The sequence below is a fragment of the Pteropus vampyrus genome, unplaced genomic scaffold (genome assembly GCF_000151845.1).
Source record: "Pteropus vampyrus isolate Shadow unplaced genomic scaffold, Pvam_2.0 Scaffold341, whole genome shotgun sequence".
Classification (NCBI taxonomy): domain Eukaryota; kingdom Metazoa; phylum Chordata; class Mammalia; order Chiroptera; family Pteropodidae; genus Pteropus; species Pteropus vampyrus.
Genome location: NW_011889122.1, coordinates 523,580 through 538,322, shown reverse-complemented (window position 1 = coordinate 538,322; position 14,743 = coordinate 523,580). Strand labels below are relative to the sequence as shown.

Below are 14,743 nucleotides of genomic sequence, written 5' to 3'. Positions count from 1 at the left end.
GTGGTGCATCAGACAGAACTCATCTAGAGAACAGGCCCAGAGCAGGAGCGTCAGGTGTCTGTCCTCCGTGTCCTTCCTCGGTCCAGAGCGCTGAGGGGCTGGTGGCTCCCTGCTCCCCACAGTTCCCTGCCCGAGCTTCGGGGTCCAGAGCACGTCCCGTGTTTGTCACGTGTCAGCCCCTGGCCAGGCCCCACCTCTGGGCTCCACCAGTCTGCTTTCGTGGACGTTCCCAGCACCACTGCTCACCCAGAGCATGTGGCCTTGTGGCCGGTTTCTTTCCAGGCCACTTTTGTGATACGTGGGTAGCTTTTTGTGCATTAAGCTGGTTTCTTTGGGATTTTGTTTTTATCGGGGAAAGTTGCGTGCAGGGTTAGCTTAACGCTTCCGGAGGCACTGCCAGGTCTTTTTCGAAGCCACGGAAGCGTGGTTTTGGTTGTAATGGTGCAGGTGTTTTGTCAGGTCGTTTTGGGCTTTCCTATAGTCTGTTTCGGAATCTGTTTATTCTTCGGCAGTTTCCGTGGCTGCAGCAGTTCGGTAGGGGTCAGCAGTGTGAACAGACGTTTTGCAGAGTGGTAGTGGCCAGAATTTCTGGCAGAATGCCTTCTTGTATCTTCACCTGGCAGCTTCCTCGCTTCGGGTTTTCCTGTGCCCGGACAGCCAGTCAGCGTCTGCTCTGGCCATCCTCCCCGTCGGGCGGTAGTCCAGAATGAAAGCGGTGGTGCGCAGTGCTCGCCTCGTCCCCGTCCCACACTATGTGCCGTGCTCGCCCCGCGACCCTGCCTGCTGTGCGGGGTCAGGTCCCTTCTCCAGGCTCTAGGTGCCAGGGTGTGGGTGTCGATGCTCTTGAATGAAGGTCCACAGGAACTTTTTCTTGAGACAGTATTACTGGGTCAGTCTCTCTATGAAATCACACGATAGTGGAACTGTTGGTGAGTGGAACTGCCGTCATCTCCCCGTGGAGGGCCGGTGGGCAGCGTCCGGTCGGCCTGTGGGCGGAAGTACGGGCGAGTGGGCAGGCGCGGTCTCTCGGCTGAGTGCGCGCCTGCTCCTTGTTTCACTCCGCATTTCCTTCTCTTCAGAGGTGCTGTCCCTTAGGACGCTCACACACTAGGCTTTGGACACTTTTTCACCTGAGCGTTAGACACTACTGGCCCTGCATCTTTGACAGAATCTGTCCCAGGGCAGACCGAGGGGCCGTGGGGTCGATTGAAATGAGCCAGCTCTTGGGGCGTCCTGTGCAGAGGTTCCTCAGGTCACTTTCAGAGGTGGAAGGGGCCTTTTCTTCAAATGGAGGAGTAACGGAAGGCAGCCGTGAACAGAGGGCTGACTCTGCCTTAACTGGGTAACCGGGGAGGGGCCGCGGGGGGCCGGAGCTCTCCCCGCCGGCCACCCCCATTGACCGCTCAGACTCAGGCCGCTGCCACCCTCGTGGGAAGGCCTTGGCTCCAGACTGGTCTCCTTGAAGTGCTGAGGCTCTCCCAGACCTTGACGTGAATTTTATTTTTAAAGCATATTTTTACTGTTTAAAAAAGAGGCAATAAAGGCACATGCACACTTAGGTGCTTTTTTAAAATCGGCTTTATAGCGGTATGGTTGTAGACAGCCCAAGGAGCCCCTTTTAAGGGTCACGTCTGAGTTAAGTGCTACCTGGGCAGCCGGCGCGGCAGCCGTGCCCAGGGCCGAGGCGCGCCCCTCCCCGAGGCGTCGGGCAGCGGGTAGGTCCGTCCGGTTTGCAGGCCTTTGCACGCGGCACGGTTTTGTCCGTGTCGTGCAGCGGGGAGGAAGCTCGCAGAGGTCGGCTGGGAGGCGGGGGGCGTGCAGACGGCCCCGTCCCCGTCACTGTAGCTCCCAGTTCAGACTGGGCTCGCACAGGGAGAGTCGGCGCTCTTCCTCAGAACCTGTTCCACATTTGTAACGAGAGAATGCCCTTTCGATTTTTTTATATTGGGCTTCCTCGTTGGGTTTTAAGTTTTTCAAAGAGTTTCAGTGCTCTTTGAAACGTCTGGGGGCTGCCACCCCAGGGAGCACGTCGCGTGGCCGCGTGGGCAGGGGCTGGGGGCGGCCGACAGCCCCGCTCAGCCGTCCTGGCCGTTTACACAGCTCAGGCGGGGTTTTTCTCAGCATTCAGAAATAGCATTTAAAACAGGGCAGTGAGGCCGAGTCAGCACGTAGCCGAGCTGTGCGCCATTAAAATGTAAGGAGAGACATTACTGGGCATAATCTGATAATTAACGTGAAGGTTTTAATCAAAGCCTTGACGCGGTGGGAGGTTTGTTCAGGGAAGTACAATTCTGTTCTTTTAAGCAATGCTTGCGATTCGAGTGTGTGAAGAGACAACTTCCTCAGACTTATGTTTGTATGGCATGCAGATCTCAAAGCCCTTGTCCAGACCTCTGAGTCGTGCTCCTGAGGGTGCACGGGCCCCTGTTCCCTCATGCACGTGGTGGCTTGTTCACAGTGGGCCTGTGTGCGTGGGCGCTGCCACCGGGTCTCCACCGGCTCACGCGCCCCCGGGCTGCGCTGTGGTTATGTCCACGTGTTTGTGGCAGTCCCCAGTCCAGGAAGAAGCACCACGTGCCCACATCCGGTGGCGCTGAGATCCCGCCGGCCGCTCCCGGCCGCACGTTCCTGCCGGACCGTTGGGCTGCCCACCTCCGCTGGGGCCTTCGGGGTGACCCCCAGCCCCGGCTCTTTCCACACTGCTTCTCATGCTGTGTTTCTAAAAGCTTCGACTGCACTAAACTCTTAACCGGGATGGCTGAGAGTCAGGTATAGTTAATTAGAAATAGATTGATTTTAACTTAAAAAATTGTATTAGGAAGACAACTAGAATATACCCCAAAAATAAAAAACCCAAACCACCAGAAATCTAAGACCGTAGTTAACCCATACGTTCACTGTTTATTTCGTTAGAAACTCACTTTTTGGTGAAAGTCCTCTTTCACGGCAGTAGGCAGAATGACCGTTTCGCAGCGTGTTAGGATGTGGTGAGGCCCTCCTGTCCATGTTGAGGGGGGCCTGTGGGGCTCGGCGGGTTCGGGACTCTCCGTGTGGTGAGCCCAAGGGGTGGGCACACCTGCTTCACCGTCCCCAGGCACTGCCCAGGGCCAGGGCCAGACGAGGGGGTGTGTGTGTGCGACACGGGGCCCCTTCAGAGTCTGCGTGAAAGCCCCACGCCGAAGCGTGTCTGGGACATGAGCGTCAGAACTGACCCTCCCGCAGGGCTGCGGGAGGTTTGCACAAATGGCAGGAATTGTACTGTTGATTGGATCCTGTTAACACTTTTTAAAACATCTTTCTGAAGAGCAGCAAGAGCTTATGTTTTCTTGTGCTCCCAGCGTCCGTGGGGGAGTCAGTAACGAGTTCTATTTTTCCATTTTAAAGATGAGGAAAACGAAGCTCGGGCTGGTTAAATGACCTGCTCGGCGTCCCCCGGTGAGTCACGACGGGCACGGCCCCGGTCCCCAGGTCCCCAGGTCCCCGGCGCGGGCTTCCGCGTGAAGCTGTCAGTCCCAGCCCACCAGCACCCAGGATGCATTGCTGCCTGTGGAAATCCATTTTCTATAATTGGTTTCCTTTTGGATCATCAACTGCATGTTTAGAACGTGCGGTAGAGTAGACTTTTAGAGTCAGTGGTTTCTTAAAAGTTTCTGAAATGTCTGAAATGTTAGCGTTTTTAAGAAAAAGCCCCACCTGATTTCAGAGAGCCCGTCATAGTTTAGGGGCAGCTGACGAAGCCGAGGCTTAGGAGAACAAGCTCTGCCTGTGGGTCGTTTCTCGGTCACTGTCGATGTTGTCATCGCGGACTCTCCTTTTGTGGTTACTCGAAAACCCTTTGGCAGTCGGCCGCCCGCAGGAGCCTCCGGCGCGGTGCCGACCCGTGCCCCCAGCACGCCGGCGGTGGCCGGTGGGGGGGACAGGAGGCGCGTGCCCGTCTCGCGCCGGGCTGACAGAGCAGGCAGACGTTAGCCCCAAGCACGAGAGCGATTAAAACGCCGCGGGGTTTGTGACCTAGGAGTCCCGCAGGCCAAGCCGTGCCGCGTGGAAGATGGGCTGTCCCCACCCGGCTCACCTGGGCTCTCTCTCGTTTCTGTCTGACAGGCCTAGCTGCCTTGTGTGACTCTCGCTGTCTGCTGCATGACGGGCAGCACCTCCTCCAGCTCCTCCTCTCTCCGTGCTGACTGCTGTGCTTAGCGACCCTAGGAGTCTTGTCAGAGCGCCACCTCTCTGTGACTGGCCATTCCTTTCGGTGCTGCTGTCCTTTTGGGGGGTTCCTTATCTCTGTATACTTGTAGCTTTGCCGGATATGTACTTAGTATTATCAGCTGTATTAATAAAAACCACTTACTGTGTGATAACATGAGTGTAAAAATTAAGAGCGATTAGCTGTTCACTTTGGTAGAAGGTAGTCACAGTGTCCCGCAGGCGTCACGGCACTGGCATGATGGTGACCGTTGACACTAGCTAGGCTGTACGAGTAGGGCATGTGCTGTTCCCGTTGTCCTCCGAGGCCCGGCGGGGCCCCCCGGGCTCGGGGCTCCCCTCAGCATCGCACTCCAGTAGCACCCGCTCTTGGTCTGTGTGGGGTCCTGGCGGTTCCGCTTCTCTCTACTAATCTCTACGTGTCGAGTGGTTTGTGTACCTGTGTCTTTCTAACTTCTAATAAACTCACTCCAACTGACCTGTGTCTCGGTGTCTGTCTGCTTAGAACTCACTCTTGCCATGCAATGCAGCATCGCGTAGCTTCTAGAAGGAACGGGCTTCTGTTAATCTTACTAAGTGATTCACTCTGAAAATAAAAGTTGCTATACACTCATTTTTTGCTGTGTGTTTTGATTTTCATACTGCCAAATGTTCCGTTTATTAATGTCTGATTCAGTTATGATGAAAGCTGGGTACTCACTTGCTTTTTACAAGGTGTCTGAGAGTTTTGAGTTATTGTATAGGATGTGAATTTTATTTAATTTTCCAACTACATTTGGAATCAACGTTTAATAAAACTTGAAATTTACCGAAGAAACAGTACATCGAAGTATCACATTTAGATGAAATTGTTAAAAAGAAGTTGCCTCTGTCGAATATAAATGTTTTCGGTCCCATCCCGTCATGTGGACCAGACGGTTCCATATTTATTAAATGTACAATCTGATTTTGGCGATAGTCCTAGAAGCTGCCTTACTTTTCCTTAGACTTTTCGTGTGTATTATTATCTTTTTTTTCAAAACAGCAGCCTACTTAATCTCCCTTTGGGGATGGTATATTTGTTCGAACTTCATGTTCAGGGGTGCTCATGATCATTGGATTATCTCTGATGAAATTTAAAATGCGTAGGTGTCTGTTTAAAGTGTACTTACGTGCATGGCACTTGGGTGATTTCCGCAGGGGTCACGTTGCCAGCGGTCACCGACGCGCGGTCAGCCGCGACGTGGCTCTCGTCATTCAGCTTTGCCTCTTGGGGTCGGGAGGGAGGACCAGCTGCAGCTTCACATTTGTTCACGTTTTTTTCAGGATGGCACTGGATATTTAAAACGCAGTGGTTCCTTTAGCAAACTCCGAGCCTCAATTAGACGCAGCAGCGAGAAGCTGGTTAGGAAGCTGAAGGGAGGAAGTTCCCGAGAGAGTGAGCCCAAGGACCCTGGGTAATTATCGCCGCCGCCGCCCCCGCTAACGCCTTTCTCCTCCCGCACAGCGTTCTCGCCCTGGCTCCGGAGGGCGTTCCCACTCTTCCCCACGTTAGCAGCGCACAGGTCTAGTGGTTTCCATCTCGTTTTCCTGGCATAGGTTGAGGATAATCGTGAAACTTCCTGTGTGGAGACTAAAAGCCTGATGCCTTTAAAAGAAATTTGTGGGCTCTCTGGTTTTGTGACGTGTTCAGAGGAGGACTGCAGTATTAAAACATTGAGGACATTAACTTGTTTGCTCTAGATATGCATTATTTATTTTCAAAATTGGCATTAGGTCAGATCCTTTTAAGTGAGTTTTAATTTTTTAAATGTAAAAGCTAACTATGACTATATTTCCTACAGGTATTAATATCGGGAGAAACATGGTTTTAAATAGGATCACAATTTCAAGACTTTATCATAAAGAATCTGTTTAGGAGATTTAAAAAATGCTAGGTTTTCATTGTGTCCCAGGAAGGGTCCAGGCGTGGGTCTTACTTAGTCTTTTGAACCACAACGTTTAAGTCGTCACAGGAATCCGTTTCCGAGATCGGCTGTGTCTTGTGCGCTGTGTCGAGGGAGGCCCTTGGCACTGCCGTGTCGGAGTGTTCTGACCAGCCGCCTGGCTCCTGGGTCATTTCCGGCGTAAACGGACAGCATCCTGTTTTTGGATGCACTTCTCACAGAAGCACTGTTTGTCACCTTTTCCATGAAACTCTAACTTTCAAAACCATACCTGCTTTTTAAGGCTCGATCTTAGTGAAACTGCTTTTACAGTGGTGCTGTGGCTGCTGTGGGTGAGGGCCTAGGGCCTGCGCGGGGTGTCGTTGGGATAGTGAAGTCGAGTGCCTTTTCCATTGTCCTCTTTGCTGTTTTAAGTATGTCCGGTCTCGTTCCTCTCATGTCAGTCAGGGTCTAACTCCCGAGGCCTGTGGTGTCCCCAGTTCCCCCTCAGGTGGGGAGCAGGCCGTGCGGTGAGGTGAGGCAGAGAGGGGCCCTGCCCTGTGCCCTGTGCCCCAGGCCGCTCTCCTGGGGCTGGACGGGACCCTTGATGGCTTTGAGGCAGGAGAAGTGATTGTGTCTTGTAAGTGGCTGTCGCCCTGTGTCTCAGCAGTGTTCACAAAGCCCTGTTCTGGGGAAGAGTTTTATCAGCCCACGGACGTTTGCTGAGAAAACCACCCCAAAGAGCCAGTGTTGGGAGCCAGTCAGGGCCCCGAGCACACGAGGGGCTTCGCGGCCCCAGTGCCTTTGACGAGACTCGGGGACGCGGACTGGGGACGAGGTTGGACATTGCCTTCGGCATAGAGCACTCTCGTTTCATGCTGTCCACAGATTTCCAGAACTAAAGCAATCGGCTCCTCACTGCCTGCCTCTCTGAATCTGAGGGGTGAGACATTTTTCTACTGGCGTCACGGGGGTCTGAACAGAGCTGTGTGAGTGTGTGGTCCCTGTCCCGTGCCGGCAGCACGAGTGGGTGACACGGTCATCGTCCAGTTCCTCGGGGCACTCACACTGCCTGCTGAGTGTTTTGGAGCTCTGAAGCGTTTTACACGCGAAGTTCCTCTGATGGGGACCTTCTTCCCACGTGACAGCTTGGGAAGCAGTTTTCCGTCCTCTTCGCTGCCGTGTCCTGTCTTCCCTGGGCCGGAGCAGCGCGGGAACACCCTGCCCGCCACCCCGGTGTCGCGTGACGGAGGCCCGCACGTGCTGACTCTGCTCTTCTGTCCTGTTTGGGTTGCTACCTGAACGAGCTTTTTGAAAAACTAAATGACTAGAAACTTCATCCCATAAAACACGTGAAGTGGGATAATGTTTCCAGTGAGGGCGACAGTTTGTAGTAGCCGTTCCAGTGGTTCTCAGACTCGAGCATGTGTCAGCATCTCCTGGAGGGTTCGGGACCCAGGCCACGGGGCCCCGCTCGTGTGTCTGAGTCAGTGCACCCCCACCCCCACCCCCACCCCCACCCCCGCGGGCCTTCGTGGCACGCTGTGCTCCCAGGAAGCCGCGGTGCTGCTGGGCGGGGACGAGTTCTGAGAACCTCCGACCTGGGCCTTCCTGGAGCAGGGCGTGCGGCTCTTCATGGGCACAGCCCCGCTGGGTTCCTGGGCCACTGAGCCGCCTGGCGTTTAGACCCCGTGGCTTACACGGGTGGCGTGGGCGCGATTCGGGAGGGTCAAGGGAGTCAGGTCGTTCTGTTGTCTTGTAAGGAGAAAAGGGCGTTTGTGGAAAGGGCTCTGCAGCTTTCTTAGAAAAAGTCGACTGGCAAGTGACGGAATAATTAAATATAATTTACTTGTGATTTGATTTTGTTTTATTCTTTTTCTTAAGTAGTTCCAGGTAGAAAAACACTTCTTCAGACTCCAGCAGTGCTGGCGTGGGGCTCATCGGGGTGTTTGTCTTGTCCTGGGGGACATGTTGGGAGTGAGTTTTACTTGGGCATAGGTAAATCAAGGCCTTGCTTTTGGTGGAGTTGACCCAGTGGGCACTTAGCGTCTGCCGCTGGCCAGGCCGCGCTCCGGGTGCCGGCGTCCGCGCGGGCCGCGCCCGGCTGTGGCAGCCCTTCTTCTCACCTGGGTTGGGCCCTGCAGCCGGCCCTCAGCTCGCGGGGTAACTGGTAGTGATCACCTTATGTCGTAGGTAGTTCAAATTCAGAATGATAGATCCTGTTGTAAACACTTAAAAATAACTCCTGTTTATTGGTTATTTTATCTTTAAAAGCTAAGACGACTTTATTTTAGGGCATTGTGATGGCGGTAAGCAAGGACAGTAATTTTCTGAGTGTCCATGACTAGTCTAGCATGACAGGTAATTTGTAGGACATTTCATCCAGTATTTTAAATGTGTCAACGGAAGGAAAAAATCAATTATATCTATAAAGCACTGTATTTCTTTAAATGTAGTCGAGAAATTTGTTTTAAATTTTGATATTTAAGCAGAGAAATAATAACAGCTTCAGAGCTTATTTTACTAATGGAAAAGTTATTTGTGTTCCCTACTTTTATATAGAGAAATACATAAAATACAGACTGTGGTTATGCATTTGAGCTCAGCAGAGAGTGTGGAGTGTGTCTTTCTTTAACACGGTCCCTTAGGGTGATGTTTTTTACCTGAGTCGTCGAGGTCCCCTTCCTGAAACTCATGTGATGAGGCGCGGTGGTCTGGACACCCTCTCGGCTCCTGCGTGCACGGGGTTCTGCAGAGGGAAAGGGCAGTGCCACGGGAGTTGACACGTGACACTTTGAGACAGCCATTTGTGCTGAGGAGAGACACAGAACCCGTGCTTTTTTATACTGGGCGCAAATAGTTAGACCTGGGATGTTGTGGTAAGAATTGGGGTGACGTCAGGGTCGGTCCCAGGGACCCCCTGTGCTAACAGGCCTTTGAGGGGTGGCTTTACTGTGTCCTGCTCCTGGTTGACCAGTATGCTCACGGTTTGTCCTTGCATGTCCGCTGTCCCGGCTGCAGCATGAAGCGTGCCAGTTCTCTGAGTGTCCTTAACGTGAGTGGCAAGGCAGCAGAAGACCGTTTTCAAGTAAGGACCCTGTCCCCTTCACGTCCTTGACCACTCGGGCCAGCCGAGCCGGGCTGCACAGACCCTCCCTCGCCACCTCGCCACTTGGTCGGGGCCCTGCGGACGTCGCCCTGCTCCTGAGTCCCAGGCACATGGGCATGTGGTGGCGGCGTCTTCTGCATTAATTTGACTGAATTGTGGGGATGCTCACGTTGTGAGCATTCTTAGTGTATTAATCAGTGATCTTTACAGGTAGTGTGATTGACCTAATTAGAAATTAAATATTCTGATAAAGTAATATCAAAACTTGGTCAGTCATTAATTTGTATTGTTAATTTATATGATTTTAGTCTCTAATAAGTTTATAACATTTATTGTCTAGGTAAGCAGTTCAGTGTTTTAGAATGTTCCAAACTTTACTAACATAAGTAAATAACATGCTGCCGCTTTGACACTTTGTCAACTGTCCAAGTCTTGCGTGAACAGGTCACCGTCACATTTAAAACTGTTGGCTCCCTCTTCTTCATAAAAAATGGCCTTTTTGTTTTCCATTTCTTTTAAATGTCTGGTGTGACCGTCGGACTAAGGCCAGGCCCCTGGACCCTAGAACCTGGCCCTGTTTCTCAAGTGTGCCAGCCACACCGGGCAGCTCGGCCTCGTGCAAAAGCTGCCACTCATCTGCTGGTGACCAGACTTCTGGTCACGGCGCCCGTCAAGGCGGCGGCCTCCCCAGTGGCCCTACTCCAGCTGATTCAGACTGGTGTTCGCTGACAGGGACGGCCTGGCAGACATGCTGGCCTCCCTCCTCACCCCCAGCGCCCTTGGGAGGTGACTTCCCAGGGGTGCTGCTCCCCACGCCTCTGGTCGGAAGCCGCAGGCTGTTGGTAGGAAGCTGGTGGTTTGCCGTGCGCGGTCCTGGTGATGGGAGCGTTTTGTTCTGGAGCCGGGAGCAGACGGTCCTCTCGCCCCCTTCCTTGGCGTCTGCTCCTAGAGCGTCAGAGCTCTGGTGCTGACCGACTGTCCTGCCGCTCTTGGAGCTGCGACCGCGTGAGGCTGGCGTCCTCTGAGGTGCTGGTTAACTGTAATTTTTCCATTTGTTTTTTCCATGCAGGACCGAACTAATTGTCTAGCAGACTCAAGAGGTCTGAGTGCCAGCCACACCGACCTGGCCCGCTGCGGGCCGAGGCCGAGCTAGCTGAGCCCCGAGGCTGCCGGGCCGGGCCCGGCCTTCCCCTAGGCAGTGACCCCCACCAGCCCAGGGGGGCTGCCCGCATTCCGTTAAGTGGCCTGCTGTCCTGGGGCCGGACAGCTGCCCGAGCACGCCCGCAGACCCGGCGGGCGCAGCGGCTTCAGCACGCCCGGAGTCGCCGCTGCCACGGACTCGTGCCCTTCCCGCCACGGCAGCAGGATCCGTTCAGTGCTAACTTAAACACCACACTGAGTAGGCTGCGGGTCAGGGCGCGGCAGCCTTAAGCCACACACCCTGTGAGGATCTGCACCCCGATCCTCGGGGGAGTGGGCGGGAGGCAGGACAGGGCAGTGGCCAGTGGCTGTTCCCTCTGGAAGGTCGTCCAGCCTCCGTGCAGTGGGACACCCCCTGCTGGACATGGCCTGGGCCCACGCTCACCCCTTGTGGCCATTCTCTGTCCTGGCCCCAACTCTAAGCACCATTAGTAATAAAAGGCTTTTCCGGTAGCGTCGAGCACCACACCGGGCACTTGGACAGGAGCGTTGTCACATCCGGCCTGAGGCCTGGTTCCGTAAGGGAGGCCGGGGGCCTGACCGGTGGGTACGACGCTTCTAAGCAGATGACAAGATGAAGCTCCAGACGACAGCTGTGCAGAGGGGCACGGCATGCGATGGCTCAGAAGCTTCTTCCTCTAATTTGACGGGGGTCTGTGAGCGTCCCTGTGGGAGACTGTAATGTAATGACACAGGCGATGTCACAGCAGAGGCCTAGTGTGTGTGTATTCCTAGGCACCTCTTCCTGTGCCTGGCACTGGGCTGCATACGCGCCCCCAGGGGCTCACGGAGAGTTCACCGAGGACTCTGGGCAACTCGCTGGATTTACTGGGGACTCCCTCCGGGGTGCCCTGGAGTCCACATGTGGTTCAGCCAGAGTGGGGGCTCGGGGCCGGAGGCAGCATGCCTGGGGTCTCGTCACAGCGAGGCTTTCCTGGGAGTTTCCTGTAATTTAGTGTCGCCTGTGGCACAGCATGCTTGTGGTGAGAGCGCACTTTTTCTCATGGCACTCGCTCGCAGCTGTGCCCTGCTGTGCCCGCGGCCCCCCGCAGACTGTCCCCTCCAGCCTGCCCTGTTGGCCACGCCCCTTTTTGACACTGACTGTAGATTTGCGGCTGTCACGCATCAGGACGCACTCTCTCGACGCTCTCCAGAGGTGCTTAAAACTTGACGGGTCGTAGAAAACCAGTCAGCAGCGGAGAGCACAGTTGTGTCCTCGCGTAGAGTGGACGCTGCGGCCTGGGGCAAGCTGGTGCTGCCTGGGGGTCATCTGCGCCCCGTCCCTGTCAGGAGGCGGACCTGGGAGCTGTTCGTTTCCTCCCTGCTGTCTGCAGCTGGAGCTCTGACAGCACGTGGAAACCCCCGCGGGCTCCCGTCGTGACCACCCGCTCCGGACCAGCAAAGGCTGTTCAGGGAAAGCAAACACGGGCCCAAACAATTTAAGCTCCCAGTTGCTGGAAACAGGCCGTCTCTGCAGGGACCTTTTTCGAACCTGACCTGGCTAGGAGCCCGTTGACCCGGGTCCCTCGGTGGCTTGTGGTGGCCTTTGCAGGGTGTGTGGGAAGTGTTCGGTGTGAGGCCAGAGGCCTCCTGAAGCCAGGTGCGACACCCTTCCCCTCGCAGGGGATGCCGCATGGGAGTCTGCGGTCCGATTTCTGAACTTAGACCCGAACAGAGATGGGCCAGGCCGTAGCCCACTTCTGGTCTGAATCGTAACTTTCTCCAAGAGCAGCAGTGGGTCCAGCTGTCCCCCAGTGCTGTCCTTTCCCAGTGAGGGGCCCTAAGGGAGCCAGCCCTCGTCCATACGTAGTTCCTGTCAAGGTAGAGTCCCTGAGAGGATGGATGTGGGCTGGAGCCATGCTATCTCAGCAGGAGAGTCTGAAGGCCGAGGTCCAGGCAGGGCAGGCAGCGCGGCCCCCATGGGCTCCTGGGCTGGGTCCTGCAGCTGTCTTTGTTTACAGTATTAGATTCAAATAGTTATTTTCTGGAATTAAAAAAAAATTTCTATGACTTGTTGGGTCAGGGAGCTGCTAGGAATATCATGTAATTAGAAATTCAGTAAAATTAAGTATCACTAAGAATAGTTTGTAATAAAGTATCTCATCATCCTAACTGTGGGATGTTCTTGGAAGCAGTTCTGATATGTTTGTATTTGCACTTAATTGTGAGCAGTGACTGTGTGATCATCAGACTTCTGAGAACTATAAAGTGGCACTTGGACGGCACTGACCAAAGGCGGGTTCAGGTCAGCTGAGTGGGTCTGGTCGGGGCAGACGGCAATTTCCGTGACCTGGGCGGGCCCACAGACTGGTTCCCCAGCGCCATAGGGGAGGCCTAGTGGTTTGTGGTGGAACTAAGCTCTGTGGGCATGTGGGGGTGTTGGGGCAGTGAGGATGACCTGGGGGAGTGCCCATGGTGGGGATGGTACGTAGCAAGAGGCCCAGGACAGCAGTGGTGGGTGCTCCTTAGGGACTGGCGTTTGGATGGGGCTGGGGGCACCCCGGGGCTGTATGCAGCTGCCAACCTGGTGGGCAGGTGTAGCTCGCTCGGTCATCGTTAACTTCCATTCTGCCTGGGGGCTGTAGTTTTGTTTGTGTGACTTGACTAGAAATCATTTGGAATTATTTATGTTTAATGACAAAAATAAAGTGTTTTATTTCCTGTTGTGAAGTCCTGCAGTTTCGCAAAGGCTCTTTGTAAACTCCAAGCCCAAGAGAACCCTCCGAATTCCACCGGCTGTCCCTAACCTTTTGAGGGCCAGACTGTGGAAATTTGATGAAAGCTATAAACAGACCACCCTGCTCTGGAAGGACGTCCACACCGAAGGTGGCGGACCCACCACGGGTTTCCAGCCCACGCCCAGTGCTGGCGCCATTGGGGCCCATGGTGCGTGCTGCAGGGTTGTAGGACAGTGGTCAGGTCACTCTTCCTGTGCCTGTCCTTGAGACCAAGGACAGTAACGAGACCCATCTCTGAGGAGTCTCTCCTGAGGACCATGCCTGGCCGAGAGCACGTGCCAATGAGCAGGCCGGGGCCACAACGGCGCTGGCTCGGCACGTGTCTGTCCAAGGCCACCCTGCGCCAGGCAGCGTGTGAGGCACCGGGGCAGGGATGAAGACACACTCGGCTCTGCCCACACAGAGGCCACGGGGCTGGGCCGTCACGACCCTCGGTGACCGCCGGGCCTCATGGCCCCATGACCAGACGGTCAGATTCCGGTTGGCACCAGATACAGCAGGACCCTGTGCTGACGGGGGTCCTGCTCTGACCTGGAAGACCAGCTCCGGCCGCGGTGAGGAGCCGGGTCTGTGCGGGTGGCCCTGCTGGGCGTCCCGCCACCACCCTGTAGGATGGACGCCCCCCCAAGCCCTGACGCCCGGCCTGGGGAGGCTCTGGGGACGTGAGGGGACGCAGCCTTCTCTTGCGAAACAGTTCTCGTTTGCCCCTGACTGGTTTTCCCGCAGATGGGCCAGCGCGGGCATCTGCTGCTTCGCCAGTGGTGGCTGGTGGCAGAGGCAACACGAAAGTAAAATGAGCACCCCCTCTCCCCCAGACCCCTCCCTGGACCTTGTGGCAGCACTCCAAGGGGGCAGGGCCAGTGGGCACTCATGTCACAGTGGCCCTGATGCACGTCCTGGGCAGTGGGGCCAGGCAGCCTGGGCGGGGGAGGCCCAGCCCACGAGAGCCTTGGGGGACACAGTGGCAACCCAGTTGGGCAGGTGCCCAGGGACTGGAGAAGGCTGTGGCGTATCCGGGCAAGAGCTAATGGGCGGAGGCTGGAGAAGCTGCTCCTTGAGGGGTCGGGGCCGCCAGACCGCCGTGGCGCCTTGTAGGCCAGTGCCGCAGTAGGGACGAGGGCCCCTGGCCTGAAAGTCGGGTGCATCCTGAACCCCAAGGAGAGGAAGGAGCAGAAGGAGCAGGTCCCAGTTCCCAGGTAGGGCCCCGGTGCTCACTCTCCCTGGGGTGAGGACGTGGAGCCGACTCCCTCACGGTGATCTGGGCCGTGTCTGGTGACTCCGCGTGCGGAACAGGCACCCCTGGGCCCTGGCCGCGGCTCTGCTCCTGCGGCGTCAGCAAGACTCGGTCCCTGGTGTCCCTCGCACACCCTCAGTGTTGACCGTGTAGGAACAGGACGAGGGGGGCAGGTGGGGGGCGAAGAGGACCCTCAGGGTGCGGGCGGGGCAGCCCGGCGGGGCGAGGGGGGCCTCCTCGGGGCGGTGCCGGGTGGCCATCAGCCTCATGAGGAGCTGGCTGGACCAGGCGGTTCCGAGGGCCGGGGCGAGCCGCTCCTCCCAGGTGCAGGGGCCCAGAGCAGGCCCCGCGTCTC

General features: G+C 55.8%; 2 protein-coding genes and 1 long non-coding RNA gene across 4 annotated transcripts in view; 2 read left to right on the top strand and 1 right to left on the bottom strand.

Annotated features, from left to right (window-relative positions):
* KLC1 (kinesin light chain 1) overlaps positions 1-13,086 on the top strand; it is a 52,941-nt gene extending 39,855 nt beyond the window's left edge. Inside the window, exons 15-17 of the mRNA XM_023522355.1 lie at positions 5,509-5,639; positions 9,129-9,195; positions 10,286-13,086. Coding sequence (XP_023378123.1) covers positions 5,509-5,639; positions 9,129-9,195; positions 10,286-10,369 — 282 coding nt within the window. The 3' untranslated portion in view covers positions 10,370-13,086. The remainder of the gene's footprint in view (positions 1-5,508; positions 5,640-9,128; positions 9,196-10,285) is intronic.
* Positions 3,187-5,160, top strand: LOC111730935. Its single transcript, XR_002776868.1, has 2 exons — positions 3,187-3,435; positions 4,102-5,160. It is a non-coding gene; the product is annotated as an uncharacterized LOC111730935 (long non-coding RNA).
* Positions 13,047-14,743, bottom strand: part of XRCC3 (X-ray repair cross complementing 3) — an 11,319-nt gene continuing 9,622 nt past the window's right edge. Inside the window, exon 6 of one of the 2 annotated variants that reach the window (XR_002776867.1) lies at positions 13,047-13,983. Coding sequence is in view for 1 of the 2 variants with exons in the window: in XM_023522351.1 (XP_023378119.1) it covers positions 14,487-14,673 (187 nt within the window). In the remaining variant the exon portion in view is untranslated. Of the gene's footprint in view, positions 14,674-14,743 lie in introns of both variants that reach the window. The other variant, XM_023522351.1, reaches the window with a different exon arrangement.